At 42.3% G+C, this 22,652-nt stretch overlaps 1 protein-coding gene across 1 annotated transcript in view; it reads left to right on the top strand.

Annotated features, from left to right (window-relative positions):
• The window catches only part of LOC105234888 (putative adhesion G protein-coupled receptor E4P), a 103,065-nt gene that overhangs the window by 30,843 nt on the left and 49,570 nt on the right, over positions 1 to 22,652 (top strand). The window contains exons 6-11 of the mRNA XM_034657643.1: positions 2,196 to 2,236; positions 2,898 to 3,033; positions 3,567 to 3,674; positions 6,380 to 6,564; positions 7,165 to 7,332; positions 15,433 to 15,627. Of these exons, the coding sequence (XP_034513534.1) occupies positions 2,196 to 2,236; positions 2,898 to 3,033; positions 3,567 to 3,674; positions 6,380 to 6,564; positions 7,165 to 7,332; positions 15,433 to 15,627 (833 nt within the window). The remainder of the gene's footprint in view (positions 1 to 2,195; positions 2,237 to 2,897; positions 3,034 to 3,566; positions 3,675 to 6,379; positions 6,565 to 7,164; positions 7,333 to 15,432; positions 15,628 to 22,652) is intronic.

A 22,652-nucleotide genomic window follows, 5' to 3' on the forward strand; every position in this document is an offset into this window, starting at 1 on the left:
ATAATTCCATGTTTTGAGTTCAGTAGATTGGACTTAACTTCTGGCCCTACAACTTATCAGCTGGCTTTTGGGTAATGACCCAGCTTCTATATGCCTCACCCGTAAGTGGGAATAATAATAGCATCTACCGTGTGAGTTATGTATTGCTGCATAACGAATTACCCTAATGGTAGTGGCTTAAAACAACAATATTGTCTCAGTCTCTGTAGGTCAGGAATCTAGGTGTAACTTCCCTGCGTCCTTTGCTCCAGGGTTTCTCACAGCTTCAGTCAAAGTGTTGGGTGGATCTGCTTCCAAGCTCACTCACATGGTTGCTGGCAGGACTCAGTTCTTTCAAAGCTACTGGACTGAAGGCCTCAGTTCCTCTCTGGTGGTTGGTGAGAGGCTACCCTCAATTCTTAGATATGTCAGCCTCTCCAGCTTGCTCTGTTGTAGCGAGCACATGAGAATAGCCAGAAAAAGGGTGTGAAAAACATAGAAGTTGTAGTCTTTTAGAACCCAGTCTCAGCAGTGACATCCTATCACTTCTGTTGTGTTCTATTCATTAGCAGTGAGTCACTGGGTCCAGTCAGGGGGAGGAGGGTTCCAAGTGGCAGGGATCACTGAGAGTCACTTCAGAAACCTACTTACCTCATGGACTGGGTGGAACAGAATCTCCCCAAGTTCACATTGATCTGGAACCTGGGAATATGATCTTATTTGGAAAGAAAGTCTTTGCAGAGCTACTAAAATCAAGAGGCGGCCATACCAGATGAGGGTAGGCCCTCAATCCAATATGATTAGTGTCCTTTTAAGAAGAGGGGAGTTGGGTGTAGAGACACACACACATACAGAGGGACATGCAAGGACTGACGAAGAGACTGGGGTTCTGCTGCCACCAGCCAAGGGACACCAAAGATTGCCTACAATCACCAGAAGCTCAGAGAAGCAAAGAAAGATCTTCCTTAGAGCCTTCAGAGGGAGGGTGGCCCTGCCAATAACCTTGATTTTGGACTTTTAGCCTCCAGAACCATGAGAAAATAAATTTCTATTGTTTCAAAGCAACCCAGTTTGTCGTAGTTTGTTATAGCAGCCGTAGGAATCTCATATACCTCACCTACCCATTTTGATTATTAAGCTGTGTAAAATATTCAGTGCAGTGCCAGGCACCTAGGAAGTCTCAATAAATATTAGCTATTAAGTTACATAACCCTGTTCTAGAATCTTCTGTGTTTCTTTACATGAGATAGTGTGTATTAAGGCACTTTTTATGTCATGTTGTGTAGACAACTGCAGGTATTATTACTGCTTTTGTATTATTATTATTTTTAAAGATTTTATTTATTTGACAGAGAGACAGTGAGAGAGGAAACACAAGCAAGGGNTGTATTATTATTATTTTTAAAGATTTTATTTATTTGACAGAGAGACAGCAAGAGAGGAAACACAAGCAAGGGGGTGAGAGGGAGAAGCAGGGTTCCCGCTGAGCAGGGAGCCCGATGCGGGGCTCGATCCCAGGACTCTGGGATCATGACCTGAGCCAAAGGCAGACGCTTAATGGCTGAGCCACCCAGGCGCCCCTGCTTCTGTATTATTAACCCAATGNGGGTGAGAGGGAGAAGCAGGGTTCCCGCTGAGCAGGGAGCCCGATGCGGGGCTCGATCCCAGGACTCTGGGACCATGACCTGAGCCGAAGGCAGACGCTTAATGGCTGAGCCACCCAGGAGCCCCTGCTTCTGTATTATTAACCCAATTAACACCCATTCCTTCAGGAAGCCTCCTCTGCACCTGCCATATTCTAGGGCTTCTCCGTGTGCTCCCAAGGTATCTTGTCCTATATATTAAGAACGTGCTGGACCCTTGCAATCATTTAATCATTTATTTGTCATTATTTACCTAGTGACTCTCCCACCAGACTGAAAACTCCACAAGGGAATACCCTTTATTTCTTTGTCAACTTACTTCCATAAGGTTTAGTATTGTTCCTGGCTTTTAGTAGGTGTGCAATAAATACTATTGACTGAATTATTGAACTGGAGGCCCCACCCTAATCCCCTTTTAAATTTTTACTGTAGAAGACATTTGGGACTTCTTGGAGGGGACTTGGGCAAGGATGGGAAGTATCAGGGAAAGACCCAACTCAAGAGTGATTGGAAAGACCATGGGCCAGGCATGTTACCTCCACATTCCACTCAATGGCTACTTTTCTTTCCCAGAGGGTGCCGGTGAGGAGACACCATTCTCAGGGAACATTCAGGTGAGTGAAGTGAAGCCTAGGTCTGGGAGACAGCAGACCAGTCTTGCCATGTTATTCTCCTGCTCAAATAACTACCATGGCTCCCTCTGCCTTTTAGGACACACCAGCTCTCATGCAGGAATGATTTGTCCTTTCTCCCAGGGGACATCTGGCAATGTCTTGGGACATTTTTTGTTTGTCACAACTAGGGTGTCACTGGCATCTAGTGGGTAGAGACCAAGGATCCTGCTAAATATTTGATTATGCCCGAGGACAGCCTCCCACATTATCTGGTCTCAAATTTCAATAGACATTGAGAAAAAGTGGAAAAGGTCTTTAGTGACTTAGCTGTTGTTCAAAGACCAGCACCAGAAATCTAGAGCTTCACTCCACCCCTGTCACCATTTCCCATCTCCTGTCTTCCTCTGTAAGGCACTCTTCATGGGTTCCAGACACCTTATCCTTTAGGCCCTCATATTCCCATAAATACAATGGAGTGAATGATATGCCCTTCAGAGGGCTGTATGTGGTCAATGAGAAGATACACATCAGGTTGAAAGTGCAGAGCCTACACCTTAATCAATGTTATTGCCTTCTGGGCTCACCCAATGACAGTCAAGTATATTCCTGCTTGCTCAAATTTCAGGAAAAACCTACCTAATTAGCTTTATTTCTTTGAAAGGAAATTTTGAGAAACAATGGAAGCAAAGAGCATGTTGCAAAAATGGCTACCCAAATATTTCAAAAAATAGAAGTGATCATATGGACTGAGGATTTAGCTTCTCCAGGAAAGCATGAGAATTCTACACTTGGTATAGGTAAGAAACATGGGGCACTTTCCTTATGACCAAAACACTTTATGAGGGTGACCTTTTGTCAGACCTTGTGTTTATACATTTATGTGACATGGAGAATTCATTCAAGGGGTTCTCCCCAAATGCAGACCTGCTCCCAGGTGACTTTTCCTTGGAAAACTTTTAAATGTTTATCTTCTCTTGCTCAAAAACTTAAGTTATTCCCTCGCCAGGTACTCCAGTATACATTATTTAAAATTTTTTGATCTTTAAATATTATATGTAAAGGCTGAGCTTGCCCACCCTGGTTTCAGCTCCAGGAAGCATGGCCATCCCCTCTCTTCTCCTGGGTTGATGTGGCCAATGGATACTGCTTAGACCATTTTGACCATCTCATCTCAGTCAGCCAGAGATGTGGAAGGGAATGCCATCTGGTCTACCTTGCATGCAGAAAAGGAAATCACCAGTAGGGGGCCTTTCAAAGAGGAGAGTTCTTCAACAGATTTCTTATGCATGGGAAGTGAGCAAAGCAGGACTCACTTTCTTAATGTTTCCAGTCTATGAAATCAAGAGGTGCAATGAGACAAGTGAGAAGACTGTCCTGGAAGCTGGAAATAACACTATGGATATCAACTGTACTGATGCTTTCAAAGGAACCATAGAAGGTACTGTGTTTTAGATGGATTCTCCTGACCTCTAAATCCTAGGCACTGTTGTCTCATTTCTAGGTGATTTGGCCAACTTACAAAGCCTTCAAGGCAGGGGGGACTCTACATGGTGACCACTAACCAGGCAATTTGGGGGACACAGTTAGTGGGTACTTTGTGACACGCTGAGGTTCAAACAGGGATCCCTTGGCATGCTTCCTTAAAAGGGACAGGCTGATTCATGCTCTGTTTCCATGTGATGGTCTGAAAAGGCAGCACTTGAAAGCAGCAGATGATTGTTGCCTTGAACACTCTTTCCCTTGAGAAGTGTTTCACGATCTCCCTATTTAAAATATCCCTAGCCTTCCTCTGTCCTATGAATTGGCAAGCTTTGTCTATGAAAGGACCAGATAGTAATTTTTTTCTCAAGTTCTTATTTAAATTCCAGTTAGTTAACATACAACGTAATATTAGTTTCAGATATAGAATTCAGTGATTCATCACTTGCATAGAACACCCAATGCTCATCACAAGTGCCCTGCTTAATACCTACCACTCATTTAACCCATCCCTCCACCCACCTCCCCTCCAGGAACCCTCAGTTTGTTCTCTATAGTTAAGAGTTGGCTTTATGGTTTGCCCCCTCTTTTTCCTTTTTTTCCCTATGTTCATCTCTTTTGTTTCTTAAATTCCACATGTGAGTGAAATCATATGGTATTTGTCTCTCCCTGATAGACTTATTTCATTTAGCATAATACACTGTAGCTCCATCCATGTCATTGCATTCTTTTTTATGGCTAAGTAATATTCCACTATAGATAGATACATAGATAGCTAGATAAATAGATATAGATAGATACAGATACAGATATACGCACACACCACATCTTACATCTTTATCCGTTCACCAGTTGGTGGACATTTGGGCTCTTTCCATAGTTTGGTTAATGTTGATAATGCTGCTATAAACATCGGGGTGTGTGTATCCCTTCAAATCAGTATTTTTATATCCTTTGGGTAAATGCATAGTAGTGTAATTGCTGGATCATAGGGTAGCTCTATTTTTAACTTTTTGAGGAACTGCCATACTGTTTTCCACAGTGGCTGTACCAGTTTGCATTTCCACCAACAGTGTAAGAGGGTTCCCCTTTGTCTGCATCCTTGCCAAAATTTGTTGTTTCTTGTGTTATTAATTTTAGCCATTCTGACAGGTGTGAGGTTGTATCTCATCATCGTTTTGATTTGTATTTCCCTGATGATGAGTGATGTTGAACATCTTTTCATGTGTCTGTTAGTCATCTGTATGTCTTCTTTGGGAAAATGTCTATTCATGTCTTCTGCCCATTTTTCAACTGGATTATTTGTTTTCTGGATGTTGAGTTTTATAAGTTCTTTATACAACTAACCCTTTATCAGATATGTCATTTGCAAATATCTTCTCCCATTCCAAATGTTGCTTTTTAGTTTTGTTGATTGTTTCCTTCACTGTGAGGAAGCTTTTTATTTTGAAGAAGTCCCAATAGTTTATTTTTGCTTTTGTTTTCCTTGCCTTGCTTGTTATAACTACTCAACTCTAACATTGTAGTGGGGACCATAGATGATATGTAAATGAAGGGGCATGACTGTGCACCAATAAAACTTTATGTACAAAAACAGGTGGTGGGCTGGATTTGCTTCTCAGGCCATAGTTTGCCACCCCTGCTTTATTCCACCATCTCATTTAAATTTCTGCACAGCACATACACTATGCAATTTTTCTTAATTTGTTTGTTGTCCATCTCTCCCACTATAATATCAGCTCTCTGATGGCAAGAAGTTAGCCTGTTTTCTTTACTTTTGTATTGCAATGCCTAGAACACTGCCTGGCACACACTAGGTATTATTTGATGAAAGAGTGACTAAACATTAATGAAAGAGTGCATGAAAAATATCTCAAAGAGAAAGACCTAATTCTCTGGTGAGAATGAAATACCTACTGTATTTTCTCCAGAAAATTCCCAGTTACTGATTACTCTTCACTCCTTATTGTGAGCTGTCAGATGGAGAAGGGGGAGGGAAAAGATCTGCAAATGAGTTGGTTTTTTAAATGGAGTAAATAATAATGTAGGCAGAAAGTGGCTTTGGCTAAAACTGGGATGGTGGCCCATGAATAACTGCAGTTTAAGAAATATTACATCATCCTACATGCATCTAATGTGAATTTACCTTCTGTGAATTAAATTATTCTTGTGTGAAAAGGGGAGGGAACGAGGATGGAAGGGAGAGAAACAAAGAAAGACAAAGAGAGGGAAGGAGAATGAGAGAATGAATTAAAAGAATGTGTCATCCTGCATACCTTTCTAAATTAGACACCACAGAGTGAGCTTGAGATGAAAGATGAGAATGTGTGGTTTCCTCATTCCACCTGAGTTCCACCTGCTCTTTTGAGGACAAACATCTTGCCTCATGGCTCTAAGGGCTTGTATATATTTTTAAAATACATTAATGGATATTTTGCATACATATTTCTACTATAATGTGTGGGACATTATAGTATGTATTACATATACAAAATGCTGTACCCCAAACCACATATAATGTATTGATGGAGCAACATAAGGAATTTCCAAGGGCGATTTTGACTATACGTAAGGTTTGCCTTATGACTCTCACGCAAGATACTAGCATACTGATTTCCCATAATACAGATGCCTTCTAAAGTGACTTCTCTTCTGTTTTCTCAGACAGAAGTGCAGTTGCACTTATCACTTACCAGTTTCTTTGGGATATTCTGAATGGATCCTTTTTTAATGATGGAAGAGGGACACAGGAAGTGATACTGAACTCTCGTGTCGTGAGTGGAACCATTAGTACGAAGAAAAAAGTATCTCTGTCTGAACCTGTGTTCCTGACCTTCCAACATATTCAGGTGAGCAAAATCCAGAGCTGGTTCTCTGTACATTACCTCAAAGAGATGTGTTATGAGGGTCCTGCCAAGAAACTGAATCCAATTCTACTCATTCGGAGTTAACAGAACCAATAAGAAATGTTGAGGCACACAGAGATTGCCGCCAAGGGAAGCTATTATCACATTTAAGCCTAAAAAGGCATTGGAGGCATGAGCATTGTTGAGCCCAGTGACAGCTGGAGACATGAAAGAGGGTTGCCCTGCTGGAGATGGAGATATCCTGAAGGGGACGAAGCATCTGGAAGAAACACCTGACTTCCTCCTCTTCTCATCTAAGGACTTCTCACAAGTTCCTCTCATTGGTTGTCCCAATGACAAGGAGCCTGGGTAAAGCAGTTCATAAGGCTCAGTCCCTGGGGCTCTGAGATGACCAGAGAAGGGCAGAATAAAGGAAGAATAAACCCCACAGCAGGTGTGGTCATATGAAACTCTTCCCCACAAGTGTTCTAGATAATGGGATTTTCCCATTCCAGTTTCCAATGCAATGCATCCATGACTAACCTATAAAATTGAGATGATAAAACCAGAAAGAGCCCCACTTTCATCCTATTCTCTTTTCAGCCTGGTGGTGCAAGAACAAAATATTTCTGTGTCTACTGGGAAGGATCAGAGGAGGGGGGCACCTGGTCAACAGACGGCTGCTATCATGTGGGCAGCAACGATTCACACACCGAATGCAAGTGCTTCCACCTTTCCAGCTTTGCTGTCCTCATGGCCCTTGTTCCCAAGGTACCAAGAATCACAGTCCACTCCTGGTATCTGATTGTGTCCAAGAAACTCTCCAAGTCTTAGAAAAAGACTCTGAGATAAGGAGTCAAGTGGAAGTAGTTTACTTGAGAGATAATTCCAGGAAGCACCAGCAAGGGGCTGGGAAATGAAACAAGAAAAAACAGAAGCTAATGCAGAGAGCATTATCAAGTCACTCACCACTTTGGGCATCTGGAACTTAATTCCCTCTAGGGTACTCTGGGAGTCAGCGTAGGAGATGCACCTGAGTCATCCTAACTGAACTGCAAGAGAGCTAGGCTATCTATACACCACATCCTCTCAGGTGTTGGTTGAAAACTGCATCCAGGGGGGAGGGGGCATTGATTCTGGCATGTCCATGGGCATGGGCAGAGTAAGCTCAAGCTAGTGGAGAAAGCCCTCAAACATTGGAAAGTTGGGTTGTCAGCCCCTACAGTGGTGGGGTCTAAGATGATCTGGAATCGAACATCTGTTACTCTGCGAGAGACAGTTATAACTGGTCAGATGGGAAAGAAGGCAACTAACTGTCACCAATGAAAAAGTATAGGTCCTTGAGGTTCCCAGGTCCCAACTACATCTAGGATAGGCCAGATTTAAAGAAATTTACCTAACTTCTTCCCCTATTTCTTTTAAGCTCTCAATTATTGAACATTTACTGTATGACAATCATTGTATTACACATTTAAATGCATAGCCTCATTTTATTCATTTAACAAATTTGCATATGACTGTCTACTATATGCCAGATGCTGTTCTAGGCATTGAGGATACAGCAGAGAACAAAACAGATAAAGAAATCCCAGCCTTTGTGGAGATGACTTTGGAGAGCTATGTTGTCCAATAAGATCACCAGCCACATCTGGCTATTGGGTACTTGAAATGTGGCTAGTGTGGCTGAGAACCAACTTTTTCATTTTATTTAATTTTAATTTATTTATTTTTATTTTTATTTTTATTTTTTTTTTATAATTAATTTTATTTTATTATATTATGTTAATCACCATACAGTACATCCCCTGATTCTGATGTAAAGTTTGATGCTTCATTAGTTGCGTATAACACCCAGTGCACCATGCAATACGTGCCCTCCTTACTACCCACCACCAGTCCATCCCCTTCCCCCACCCCCTCCCCTCTGAAGTCCCCAGTTTGTTTCCCATAGTCCATAGTCTCTCATGTTTCATTCCCCCTTCTGATTACCCCCCTTTTCTTTATCCCTTTCTTCCCCTACCGATCATCCTAGTTCTTATGTTCCATAGATGAGAGAAATCATATGATAATTGTCTTTCTCTGCTTGACTTATTTCACTTAGCATTATCTCCTCCAGTGCCGTCCATGTTGCAGCAAATGTTGAGAATTCGTTCTTTCTGATAGCTGAGTAATATTCCATTGTATATATGGACCACAGCTTCTTAATCCAGTCATCTGTTGAAGGGCATCTCGGCTCCTTCCATGATTTGGCTATTGTGGACAATGCAGCTATGAACATTGGGGTGCATATGGCCCTTCTCTTTACTACGTCTGTATCTTTGGGGTAAACACCCAGTAGTGCAATGGCTGGGTCATAGGGTAGTTCAATTTTTAACTTTTTAAGGGACCTCCACACTGTTTTCCAGAGTGGCTGTACCAACTTGCATTCCCACCAACAATGTAGGAGGGATCCCCTTTCTCCACATCCTCTCCAACAATTGTTGTTTCTTGCCTTGTCTATCTTTGCCATTCTAACTGGCGTAAGGTGGTATCTCAGTGTGGTTTTGATTTGAATTTCCCTGATGGCTAATGATTTTGAACATTTTTTCATGTGTCTGTTAGCCATTTGTATGTCTTCATTGGAAAAGTGTCTGTTCATATCTTCTGCCCATTTTATGATTTGTTTATTTGTTTCTCGTGTATTGAGTTTGAGAAGTTCTTTGTAGATCTTGGATACCAGTCCTTTATCTGTGGTGTCCTTTGCAAATATATTCTCCCATTCCGTGGGCTGTCTCTTAGTTTTTTTGACTGTTTCCTTGGCTGTGCAGAAGCTCTTTATCCTGATAAAGTCCCATAAGTTCATTTTATCTTTTATTTCTCTTGCCTTTGGAGATGTGTCGTGAAAAAGGTTGCTCTGGCCGATGTCATAGAAGTTGTTGCCTATGTTCTCCTCTAGAATTTTGATGGATTCCTGTCTCACATTGAGGTCTTTCATCCATTTGGAGTTTATTTTTGTGTATGGTGTGAGAGAGTGGTCAAGTTTCATTCTTTTGCATGTAGCTGTCCAATTTTCCCAGCACCATTTATTGAAGAGACTGTCTTTTTTCCACCGGATGTTTTTTCCTGCTTTATCAAAGATTAGTTGCCCAAAGAGCCGAGGGTCCATTTCTGGGTTCTCTATTCTGTTCCATTGGTCGATGTGTCTGTTTTTGTGCCAGTACCATGCTGTCTTTGTGATCACAGCTTTGTAGTACAGCTCGAAATCCGGCATTGTGATGCCCCCAGCTTTGTTTTTCCTTTTCAACAGTTCCTTGGAGATTCGGGGCCTTTTCTGGTTCCATACAAATTTAAGGACTATTTGTTCCAGTTCTTTGAAAAATGTCCTCGGTATTTTGATCGGGATAGCATTGAAAGTGTAGATTGCTCTGGGTAGTATGGACATTTTAACTATGTTAATTCTTCCAATCCATGAGCATGGAATATTTTTCCATCTTTTTATGTCTTCCTCAATATCTTTCAAAAGTGATCTATAGTTTCTAGCATATAGGTCCTTTACGTCTCTGGTTAAGTTAATTCCAAGGTAACGCATGGTTTTTGGTGTTATTGTAAATGGGATGGATTCCCTAATTTCTCTTTCTTCAGTCTCGTTATTCGTGTATAGAAATGCAACTGATTTCTGGGCATTGATTTTGTATCCTGCCACCTTACTGAATTGTTCTATAACTTCTAATAGTTTGGGAGTGGATTCCTTTGGGTTTTCCATATAGAGTATCATGTCATCTGCAAAGAGAGACAGTTTGACTTCTTCTTTGCCGATTTGGATACCTTTGATCCCTTTTTGTCTTCTGATTGCTGTTGCAAGGACTTCTAGTACTATGTTGAATAATAGTGGCGAGAGTGGGCATCCTTGTCGTGTTCCTGATCTTAAGGGAAAGGCTTCCAGCTTTTCCCCATTGAGAATAATGCTTGCAGTAGGCTTTTCATAGATGGCTTTTATGAGATTGAGAAATGTACCCTCTATTCCTACACTCTGAAGGGTTTTAATCAGGAAAGGATGCTGTATTTTGTCAAATGCTTTTTCTGCATCAATTGAGAGGATCATATGGTTCTTGAGTCTTTTCTTGTTGATATGATGTATCACATTGATTGATTTGCGAGTGTTGAACCATGCTTGCATCCCAGGTATGAATCCCACTTGGTCATGATGGATAATCCTTTTAATGTACTGTTGGATTCTATTAGCAAGGATCTTGTTGAGGATTTTGGCATCCATATTCATTAGAGAAATCGGTCTGTAATTCTCCTTTTTGAGGGGGTCTTTGCCTGGTTTGGGGATCAAGGTAATATTAGCCTCATAGAATGAGTTTGGTAGCTTTCCTTCTGTTTCTATTTTTTGAAATAGCTTTAGGAGAATAGGTATTATTTCTTCTTTGAATGTTTGGTAGAATTCCCCAGGAAAACCGTCTGGGCCTGGAGTTTTATTATTTGGAAGGTTGTTTATCACTGACTCAATTTCTTCATAGTTAATTGGCCTATTTAAGAAATCTATTTCTTCCTGTTTCAGTCTTGGTAGTTTATAGGTTTCCAGGAAGGCCTCCATCTCTTCCAGATTGTTTAGTTTTTTGGCATATAGCTGTTGATAAAAGTTTCTAATAATCCTTGCAATTTCAATGGTGCTGGTCGTGACCTCTCCCTTTTCAGTCATAATTTTAATAATCTCAGTCCTTTCTCTTTGTTTTTGGACAAGTTTTGCCAGTGGTCTATCAATTTTATGGATTCTCTCAAAGAACCAGCTTCTAGTCCTGTTGATCTGCTCTACTGTGGTTCTGGTCTCTAATTCATTGATTTCTGCTCTAATCTTGGTCAACTCCTTCCTTGTCAGTGGGTTAGGCCTGTCCCTCTGTTGCTGTTCCAGTTTCTTGAGGTGAGAATATAGAAACTGCATTTTAGATTTTTCTATTCTTTTGAGTGAGGCTTGGATGGCTATGTATTTCCCCCTTAGGACTGCCTTTGCAGTATCCCATAGGTTTTGGACCGTTGTGTATTCATTCTCGTTGGTCTCCATAAATTGTTTAATTTGTTTTTTGATTTCCTGGTTTATCGAGTCATTCTTGAGCAGGATGGTTCTTAGCCTCCAAGTGTTTGAGTTTCTTCCAGGTTTTTCCTTGTGGTTGAGTTCCAATTTCAGAGCGTTGTGGTCTGAGAATATGCAGGGGATAATTTCAATCTTTTGGTATTGGCTGAGACCTGTTTTGTGTCCCAGAGCATGATCTATTCTTGAGAATGTTCCATGGGCATTTGAATAGAATGAGTATTCTTTGGTTCTGGGGTGTAGTGTTCTATATATATCTATGAGGTCCAACTCGTCGAGTATGGCATTCAAAGCCTTTGATTCTTTGCTTAGTTTTTGCCAGGGTGTTCTGTCTATTTCTGATAGTGGGGTGTTGAGGTCCCCTACTATTACTGTGTTCTTATCTATATGTCTCTTTATTTTGGTTAAGAGTTGGCTTGTGTATCTTGCTGCTCCCCTGTTGGGGGCATATATATTAATAATTGTCATATCCACTTGTTGAATACTTCCTTTAAGAATAATATAGTGCCCTTCTGTATCTCTCTCTATGGCCTCTAGTTTAAAATCCAGTCTATCTGATATGAGAATTGCTACTCCAGCTTTCTTTTGAGGTCCATTTGCGTGGAAGATGGTACTCCATCCCCTTACTCTAAGTCTGAATGCATCTTTGGGTTCAAAATGAGTCTCTTGTAGACAGCAAATGGATGGGTCATGTCTTTTTATCCAATCTGCAACCCTGTGGCGTTTTATGGGAGAGTTTAAGCCATTTAGATTGATAGAGATTATTGACAGATATGATTTTAATGATGCCATTTCTCTTTAAAGTCTTTGTATCGGTTGTGACTTGCTGCTCTGTATCACTCTTGGGGCCTTTTTACCTTTATAGAGCCCCCCTTAATATCTCCTGTAGGGCTGGTTTCGTGGTTACGAAATTGGTTAATGATTGGCGATTTTGGAACGTCTTTATTTCTCCATCAATTCTGAATGACAGCTTTGCTGGATAAAGGATCCTTGGCTGCATGTTTTTCTCTGAAAGAGCTTTAAAAATGCCCCCCCAAGCCTTTCTCTCATTCCAGGTCTCTGTAGACAGGTCTGACGTAATCCTGATACCTTTGCCTTGGTACGTGAGAAATTTCTTTGCCCTGGCCGCTTTCAATACTGTATCCTTGGATCTAATATTTGCGAATTGCACTATGACATGCCGTGGCGTAGGTTTGTCCTGGTTGAGCTTGGATGGGGTCCTCTCTGCCTCTTGGACACGAATGCTTGTTTCCCTTGCTAGATTAGGGAAGTTTTCAGCTACAATTTGTTCAAATATCTCTTCTAGACCTCTGTTTTTCTCCACCCCTTCAGGGATGCCGATGATTCTGACATTGGATCGTTTCATAGAGTCAGTAATCTCCCGTAATCTACATTCGTGGGCGTGGATTTTTTTAAGACCAGCTTCTATTTTCGTTTTTTCTTCTACTAACCCATCCTCCAATTCGCTAACGCGTTCCTCTGCCTCGGTGACCCTGGCCGTCAGAGCCTCTAGTTTTGACTGTATTTGGCCCACTGAGTTTTTAATTTCTGTCAGATTCGCTCTCATTTCTGCCCTTAGGGATTCTATATTCTCAGCAACGCTTTCTCTGATGCTTTTTTCAAGTTTACTCATCATCTTGACCATTGTTGCTCTGAATTCCATTTCTGATAATTGGGATACATCCATATGTATTAATTCTGTGGCCGAGGCCAATTCTGTGGCAGAGGCCACAGACTCATTATCTTTTCTTTGCTGGGGGGGACTTCTCCTTCTCGTCATTCTGATGAAGAGAGATTGCAGGGTTGTCCAGAGCCCAAGTGTTGACTGGGACCCAGGCCGTGCGCCCTTGTTTTATAGAGATCTTAGGGATGTGGGCTTCTTCCTTAAAGAGTTTATTTATTTATTTGAGAGAGAGAGAGACAGTCAGCAAGAAAGGGAACCCAAGCAGAGGAGTGGGAGAGGAAGAAGCAGGTTCCCGGTGGAGAAGCCCGATGAAGGACTCCTTACGGAGCGTTGTGATCACACCCTAATCCGAAGACAGGTGCTTGGTGACTGCGCCACTCAGGCGCTCCGGGTTGTGGGCTTCTTGATTTTTCAGCCTGCCTTCTGGGGGAGGGGCCTGCCTGCCGGTACTCAGAAAACCCTGTTTGGGTAGAGTCTCTGTGTCCCTTGCGAGGGGGGATGGGGATGGGCACCCTGTGAGCCGGTATTTCCGGGCTTTTGTTCTCTGGCGGCTTTCCCTGGCGGTTTGCTATGCCTCTTCTGAGAGAGCAGCAGCGGCTGAAATTCAGCCTCTGTCTCAGAACAGAGGGATCGCGGATCGTTCTCCACTGATGTTCTGGCCACTTTAACTCTGTTTCTGTTGGTGCTGCTCAACCCTGCAGCATCCCGGGCTGTGCGCCCCACACCCGGCGTCCCAGCCCTCACTTCCAGGGCCGGCACGTCTCTGTCCTTTGTGTTTCCAACCCCGCCAGCCGCCAGCCGCCCCGCGCGGGCTCCCGGAGCTCCCCGTCTCAGTCTGGTGTCTCACGGGTGCTGACCGCGAGTCCGCCTGCTCCCCCGTGCAGGTGGCCCTCCAGCCGCCAGCCGCCCCGCGGACGCTCCCGGAGCTCCCGGTCTCAGCCTCGATCCAGTGAGCACACCGGAGCTCCGGAGCTCCGTGAGATGCTTGGTGGTGCACGCTCCCGGCTCACGGACTCAGTCTGCCGTTTCCAGAGTGCGGGTCCGCGGTCCGCCCGCTCCCCGGTGCAGGTGGCCCGCCAGCCGCCCTGCGCGCGCGCTCCTGGAGCTCGCGTTCTAAGTCTGTTGTCTCGCGGGTGCCGTCCGCGAGTCCGCCTGCTCCCCCGTGCAGGTGGCCCGCCAACCGCCAGCCGTCCCGCGTGCGCTCCCGGAGCTCCCTTCTCAGCCTGCTGTCTCAAGCGTGCGGGTCCGCGGTCTGTCCGCTCCCCCTTGCAGGTGGCTACCGCTTCCCGGCGCCCTGACACGGCGGCTCCCTCCCCCTTCTGTTTAGCTTCCGATATCTGTGCGCGGTTTCACGGCTCCCCGCTTCGTACCTCGATACTCAGCGCTGGAGATGTTCATTTGTAGAGATCCAGATGTATCTTCCTGCGTCTCAGGCTGATTCCGTGGATATTCCTGCTGGTCTGGTACCTATCCAGCTCAACTCAGGGGACCGGCTGAAAAAGGGGTCCCCTACTCCTCCGCCATCTTTAATCCCCCCTAATTTTAATTTATTTAAATTAAGAAGCAGTGTGAATTATTTTTCCATTAAATACAACTTCATTGGTAGGACTTCATTTCACTTTTATCATTGACAATAAAAGCATCTGAATTCAGATGTGTCATAAGGATAAAAAACACCCTAGATTTCAAAGGATTAATATGAAAACAGTATATAATAGCTCATTAATAATTGTTTTACATTGATTGTAATTTGAACTGATTGCATTTTTGTTTTATTGGTTATAATATATTCAATACATTGGACTGATAATATTTCAAATGTATACTATTAAATTAACTTGACCTGATTTAAAAAGATATGGCTACTAGAAATTTTTAAATTCCACATGTGGCTCACATATTTCTTTGGACAGCACCAGGCTACTAGCTTTGGTTTTTCAATCGCCTTGTGTGGTGAGTGCTATTAGTGCACTCATTTTGAAGATGAGAACATCAAATCTCAGAAAGGTAAGTCAGTTGTTTAAGGGACTGAACTGAGGAGCCCATCAGACTCTCCATCAGAAACATAACTGCAGAATTGGAAACTATAATGGATTCCTTCTTTTGTGGCTCATAGGTGGATCCTGTGCTGACCATGATCACATATGTGGGGTTGAGCCTCTCTCTGCTGTGCCTCCTCCTGGCAGCCCTCACCTTCCTCCTGTGCCGACCCATCCAGAACACCAGCACCTCCCTCCATCTGCAGCTCTCCATCTGCCTCTTCCTGGCCCACCTGCTCTTCCTCACGGGCATTGGCCAGACAGAGCCCAAGGTAGGTGATTTAACCAAATCACCTTGTTGTCATAATCAAATCTAGCCATCTTGTCTTGGGGAAGGATGGGGAGAAGGCAAGAGTCAGCAGTAATGGTAACAACATGGATGGAACTAGAGGGTGTTTTGCTAAGCGTAATAAGTCATTCAGAGAAAGACAAATACAATATGATTTCACTCATATGTGGAATTTAGGAAATAAAACAGATGAACATAGGGGAAGGGAAGGAAAAATAAAATAAGATAAAAACAGAGGGAGAGACAAACTATAAGTGACACTTTTTTATTTTTAATTTATTCTATTTTTTATTTTTTTTAAGTCATCACATTTTTATTATGTTCAGTTAGCTACCATATATCATTAGTTTTTGATGTAGTGTTCAATGATGTCGTTGCGTGTAACACCCAGTGCTCATCACAACACATGCCCTCCTTAATACCCATCATCCAGCTACCCCGTCCCCCTACATCCCTCCCCTCTAAAACCTCAGTTTGTTTCTCAGAGTCCATAGTTTCTCATGGTTTATCTCCCCCTCTGATTTCCCCTCCTTCAGTTTTCCCTCCCTTCCCCTATGGTCTTCCATGCTATTCTTTATGTTCCACATATGAGTGAAACCATATGATAATTGTCTTTCTCTGCTTGACTTATCTCACTTAGCATAATCTCCTCCAGTTCCATCCATGTCAGTGCGAATGATGGGTATTCATCCTTTCTGATGACTAATATTCCATTGTATATATTTACCACATCTTCTTTATCCATTCATCTGTTGAAGGGCATCTTGGCCTCTTCTGCAGTGTGGCTATTGTGGACATTGCTACTATGAACATTGGGGTGCATGTGCCCCTTCTTTTCACTACATCTGTATCTTTGGGGTAAATACCTAGTAGTGCTCCAAATGGATGAAAGACCTCGATATGAGACAGGAATCCATCAAAATCCTAGAGGAGAACATAGGCAGCAACCTCTTTGACATCGGCCACAGCAACTTTTTTCATGACATGTCCCCAAAGGCAAGGGAAACAAAAGCAAAAATGAACTTTTGGACTTCATCAAGATAAAAAGCTTCTGCACAGCCAAGGAAACAGTCAAAAAAGCTAAGAGGCAGCCCACAGAATGGGAGAAGATATTTGCAAATGACACTACAGATAAAAGATTAGTATCTAAGATCTACAAAGAACTTCTCAAACCCAATACACGTGAAACAAATAATCAAATCAAGTAACGAATCATGGAACTTTACATCAAAACTTGGGATGTACTGTATGGTGACTAACATAACATAATAAAAAATTATTATAAAAAATACCCAGCAGTGCAATTGGTGGGCCATATCATAGCTCTATTTTTAACTTTTTGGAGAACCTCCATACTGTTTTCCAAAGTGGCTGTACCAACTTGCATTACCACAAACAGCGTAAGAGGGTTCCCCATTCTCCACATCCTTGACAACATTTGTTGTTTCCTGCCTTGTTAATTTTTGCCATTCTAACTGGTGTAAGGTTGCACCTCATTGTGGTTTTGATTTGTATTTCTCTGATGACTAATGATGTTGAGCACTTTTTTCATGTGTCTGTTGGCCATTTGTATGTCATCATTGGAAAAGTGTCTGTTCATATCTTCTGCCCATCTTTTGATTTGATTATTTGTTTCTCATGTATTGAGTTTGAGAAGTTCTTTGTAGATCTTGGATACCAGTCTTTTATCTGTAGTGTCATTTGCAAATATATTCTCCCATTCCATGTGCTGCCTCTGAGTTTTTTTGACTGTTTCCTTGGCTGTGCAGAAGCTTTTTATCTTTTTTTTTTTTTGACTGTGTGTCAGATGAAAAGCTATTCTTTTTTATTTATATATTTCTACCGACCAATAGTCGACATACAATGTTACATTAGTTTTAGGTGTGTATCACAGTGATTCCACCCTCCATACATCCCCTATGCGCACCATAAGTGTAGCTGCCATTTGTCACCATACAATGCATTACAATATCATTGACTGTATTCCATATTCTATGCCTTTTCTCCCCCTGATTCATTCATTCCATCACTGGAAGCCTGTTATCTCCCATCCTCTTCACCCATTTTGCCCACCCCCCACCCCTCGCCTCTCTGAAACCACTGATGTATTGTCTGTGTTTATGGGTCTAGTTCTGCTTTTGTCTGTTTGAAAAGCTATTCTATTTTATTTTTTTATTATAATAATATTTTTTTATTATATTGTGTTAGTCACCATACAGTACATCCCTGGTTTTTGATGTAAAGTTCGATGATTCATTAGTTGCATATAACACCCAGTGCACCATGCAGTACGTGCCCTCCTTACTACCCATCACCAGCATCCCATTCCCCACCCCCCTCCCCTCTGAAGCCCTCAGTTTGTTTCTCAGAGTCCATAGTCTCTCATGAGAAGATTTTCATCTTGATGAAGTCCCACAAGTTCATTTTTCCTTTTATTTCCCTTGCCTTTGGAGATGTGTCATGAAAAAGGTTGCTGTGGCTGATGTCAAAGAGGATGCTGCCTAAGTTCTCCTCTAGGATTTTGATGGATTCCTGTCTCACATTGAGGTCTTTCATCCATTTGGAGTTTATCTTTGTGTATGGTGTAAGAGAATGGTCTGGTTTCATTCTTCTGTATGTAGTTGTCCAATTTTCTGAAGAGGCTGTCTTTTTTCCATTGGATATTCTTTCCTAATTTGTGAAAGATTAGTTGACCATGGAGTTGAGGGTCCATTTCTGGCTATCTATTCTGTTCCATTGATCTGTTTTTGTGCTAGTACCGTGCTGTCTTGGTAATCACAGCTTTGTTTTAATGATTTATTTATTTATTTTGAGAGAGAGAGATATTGAGAGAGAGAGAGAGAGAGCAAGCAGGGGGAGGGGCAAAAGGAAAGGGTGAGAGAGAATCCCAAGCCAACTCCCTCCAACTCAGGGCTTGATCCCACAATCCTGAGATCATGACCTGAGCTGAAACCAAGAGTTGATTGCTCAATCAACTGAGCCACTCAGCACTCCAAGAGACTCTTAACTATAGGAAACAAATTGAGGGTTACTGGAGGGGAGGTGGGTGGGGGGATGGAGTAATTGGGTGATGGGCATTAAGGAGGGCACTTGATGTAATGAGCACTGGGTGTTATATGCAACTGATGAATCACTAAATTCTACCCCTGAAACTAATAATACAGTATATATTAAGTAAATTAAAATCTTTTTAAACAAATAAAAAATTAAAAAATAGAGTCAGCAGTGATGGTGTTAGGGGGAAAAAGCAAGTTTCCATTTCAACTCTCCTCAGCTGTAACTCTGAATAAAACCTGTACTTTTTGAGAAGTCATTTAGCAAGCTTACTGAGAGTCAGACTGATGGCATTAGGTAAGGTAACAATAATTCCTATAACAAATAAACTCCAAAATATCATCGACTGAGTACGAGAGTGACTAATTTCCCCCTTCTGCATCAGTGGAGGGTGGACAAATAGGTTTGAAGGGTGTCTATTCTCCAACCTCAGGCTGATGGAAGCCCTTCTGTCTTGTATGCACAGCTTTTGAGGTCATCCAAGAGTCCTTTCCATTTTCATTAACTGAAAAAAGAACATGACAGAGTCCCAAAAGGAAGGTTTATATGGGCCATCTTAGAAAGTGGTGCACATCATGTCCCTTCACGTTCTACTGGCTATAAGTCAGTAAAGTGGTCCCACCTGACAGCAAGGGGAGCAGGGAGATGTAGTCTCTGCCTGGGAAGTCCCACCCTAGTGACAAGTCTATAGTCTGGAATCAGGGGTGGAGGGAGTTTTGAATTCTGGGTGGACAGTGCCTTTGCTACACTAATGACTTTAGCTTTTGTCTCCATTATGATCACAGTCATCAGCATATCCAGGAAGAATTGGAACTAGATGTTTTCCAAAGCTCCTTTTAACCCTAAAAGACTATGATCTCACAGCCAGAAGGTTATGAAAGCACTAGTTTTTCCCCCTGGGAGACAGTACATTGCTATGGTTAAGAGTAAGTATAGTGTCTGGAGAAAGTTTGGATTTCAAATCCACTTTTAATTTTTCCTAGCTGTGTGATCTTGGGTGAGATTTTACCTTTTGGGCCCCAGTTTCCTCATTAGGAAATGGGCAGGGTTGGCAGAGTATAGTGCTGACACTGATTTTGGCCCACCCTCTGTTTCTGTTTAAAAAAAAAAATCTGTTTTATACAACAGTCTGTTTTGTTTATTGGAACCACAGCCACCAATGTCTGAGAGCTGGATGTCCCAGCTCACGCAGAGTGAGCAAATTCTCCCTTCCTCTATAAAAGTTTTTTTTAGACCCTCAGGTGGATTGATGATGCCCGTTTTCATTGGTGAGGGTGATTGTTACTCAGTCTACCGACTCAAATGCTAATCTCTTCCTGAAACACCCTCACAGATACACCCAGAAATGATGTTTTCATGTTATCCGGGCATTCCTTAGCTCAGTCAAGTTGACACATAAAATTAAGCATCACACCCGCCCAAAGGGCAAGGGACATGGACTATTCATCTACCAACTCTCGTCTGTCATGGATCTGAGGACTGTTTCCATAGCATTCATTCCTCTGCATTACTGGCCTGCTCCACACATGGGGAAAGGATGGGGCCGATGAAAGCTCCACAAAAGTGTGTTGCCCCCAGCCAAAAAGTCACAAGTGTTAGAATTAAAAAAGCAGGCCAACATCCAGGAAATGCTAAGTGCTAAGGACATGATGAGGCACAGACCACATTCCTCACTCTTGTCTCCCTCCAGGTGCTGTGCTCCATCATCGGCAGGGCTGCTGCACTACCTCTACCTGGCCTCCTTCACCTGGATGCTCCTTGAAGGGCTGCATCTCTTCCTCACCGTTAGGAATCTCAAAGTGGCCAACTACACCAGTGCAGGCAAATTCAAGAAGAAGTGCATGTACCCTTTAGGCTATGGGATTCCAGCTCTCATTGTGGCTGTGTCTGCAATAGTAGGACCCCAAAACTATGGATCACATACTCAGTAAGCATGATGTGCACCTTTATGGTGGAAGTGGTGTCCATTTCAGTCCATTTGTTTTTGTGAATTATACTTCACAAAACCAGTCCCATTTTAAGCAGGAATTCCTAGAGCAATGATTCTCAGCATGTTTGGGGTAGGATCCTTTTGAGACTTTTGGTGAAATCCTGGGCCTATTTCCCCAAATAGGGAAATGTACCTCTCAGACGAATGTACTTACACATAAAAATTTGAATACAAGTTCAGGACATTCAGGACAAAAAAAGTACACTTAGGAAATTCAGGGCCAGAAAAGCCCAACTGTGGCCTCTGTGCATGAGAAATAGTGCATATTATGTCTCATCCTCCCTGTGATCCTGTGGGGTCAGCATCTCATACACAGGACATCTTGGTCTGAGTGCATCTAAGGAACTTTCTTATGGTCTCAGCTAAAAAGAGAGTAAGTCAGAATTCCTCACTAAAGGAAACTCTGCCTCACTGAAGAAGTTTGCAAAGCTCTGCAAAGTTAGCTAAAGATGTTAGTATTTTGGCAATGGAGCTTCAGTTAGGGAGTAGGCGTGCATGTGCTAAAACAACATGATGAAGGTGTCTCTCTTGAAGGAAAAAAAGATGTCCTGTCTCCAGCCAGAACCTTATGTCTTGCCAGAATGATTCTGGAGATCTCATGGTAGCATAGATCAGGGGTTGGCAAACTTTCTATAGAGGGCCAAATGTTAACTGCTTCTGTCTCTGTGGACCATATGGTCTTTGTGGCAGTTACTCAATGTTGCCCTTGTGGTGGGAGAGTGGCCAATTCATAGACCACATGTAAATGGATGGGTGTTGCTATGTTTCAATAAAACTTTATTTACAGAAACAAGGGGTGGACTGGGTTTGGCCTCTGGGCCATCCTTTGTAACACTTAGAATAGAACTTAAGTGTGGGAGCTTTTCTGCTCACTGAGTATTGGCAATTGCTTGTTACATTTACTAGTTTTACGCTGCCAGGTCTTTGTTCAGAATAATTTATACTCTCTTTGCCAACATAAGGCATGACATAGTAAAACGTGTTTGGGCAACAGAGTACTTGGTACATGGACTATGCTTAGTTAATGTTGGTAGGTTTTCTTGCTGTAGTTAAATTACTACTTTTGCTCTCTTTCTGATAGCAGTCATTATTTTGGGGTACTATATATTGAGCTTTATCTCTTTGCCAGGAACCATACTCAAAAACTATATACACATTATCTCATTTGATCTTTCCTACAAGATCTATATGAGGAAAATGGCAAAAGTCTGATGAAAGAAATCAAAGAAGATTCAAATAAATGGAGAGATAGACCATGTTCATGGATAGGAAGATTCGATATTGTCAAGAGTCAGTCAATTCCTCCCAACTTGATGTATAGATTCAATGCATTTGAAATCACAATCCCAAAAAATTATTTTGTAGATAATGATAAACTGATTCTAATGTTTATATAGAGAAGCAAAAGATCCTGAATAGCTAACACAATATTGAAAGAGAGAAACAAAGTCAGAGGACTGACCCTCCCTGACTTCAAGTCTTGGCATATAGCCACTGTAATCATTTAATCTTTTCAATACTTCTGTCTGCTCCCACTTTACACTTGAGGAAACTGAGGCTTTGAGCATACAGCTTGTATCAGATGAGGAACCATGTCTGATTGCATCTAAAATCTAGATTCTGAACTAAATGGTTCCCAGCACTGGTTTGATCTTGCTACAGGAGTCTGAATTCAAGCTCTCTGCCCTCTGAGAAATAGGCAGCTCATGCATATATTTTTCTCTCAACAGCTGCTGGCTCAAGCTCGATAAAGGGTTCATCTGGAGTTTCACGGGGCCAGTGGCAGTCATTATCTTGGTGAGTGACTAGTGATTGTTATTTATGGGTGTGCCTGCCCTGGGTTGGCCAAGCATGGAGTGTGTTTCTTTCTGCAAAGATGGAAATGAAGTGAAGGTAAGAAAATAGAGCCTAATGTGATTAACTCCTCTTCCTGGAAATACTGTCTTCATATGTTTTACCCTTGT

The sequence above is a fragment of the Ailuropoda melanoleuca genome, chromosome 4, assembly GCF_002007445.2.
Source record: "Ailuropoda melanoleuca isolate Jingjing chromosome 4, ASM200744v2, whole genome shotgun sequence".
Taxonomy (NCBI): domain Eukaryota; kingdom Metazoa; phylum Chordata; class Mammalia; order Carnivora; family Ursidae; genus Ailuropoda; species Ailuropoda melanoleuca.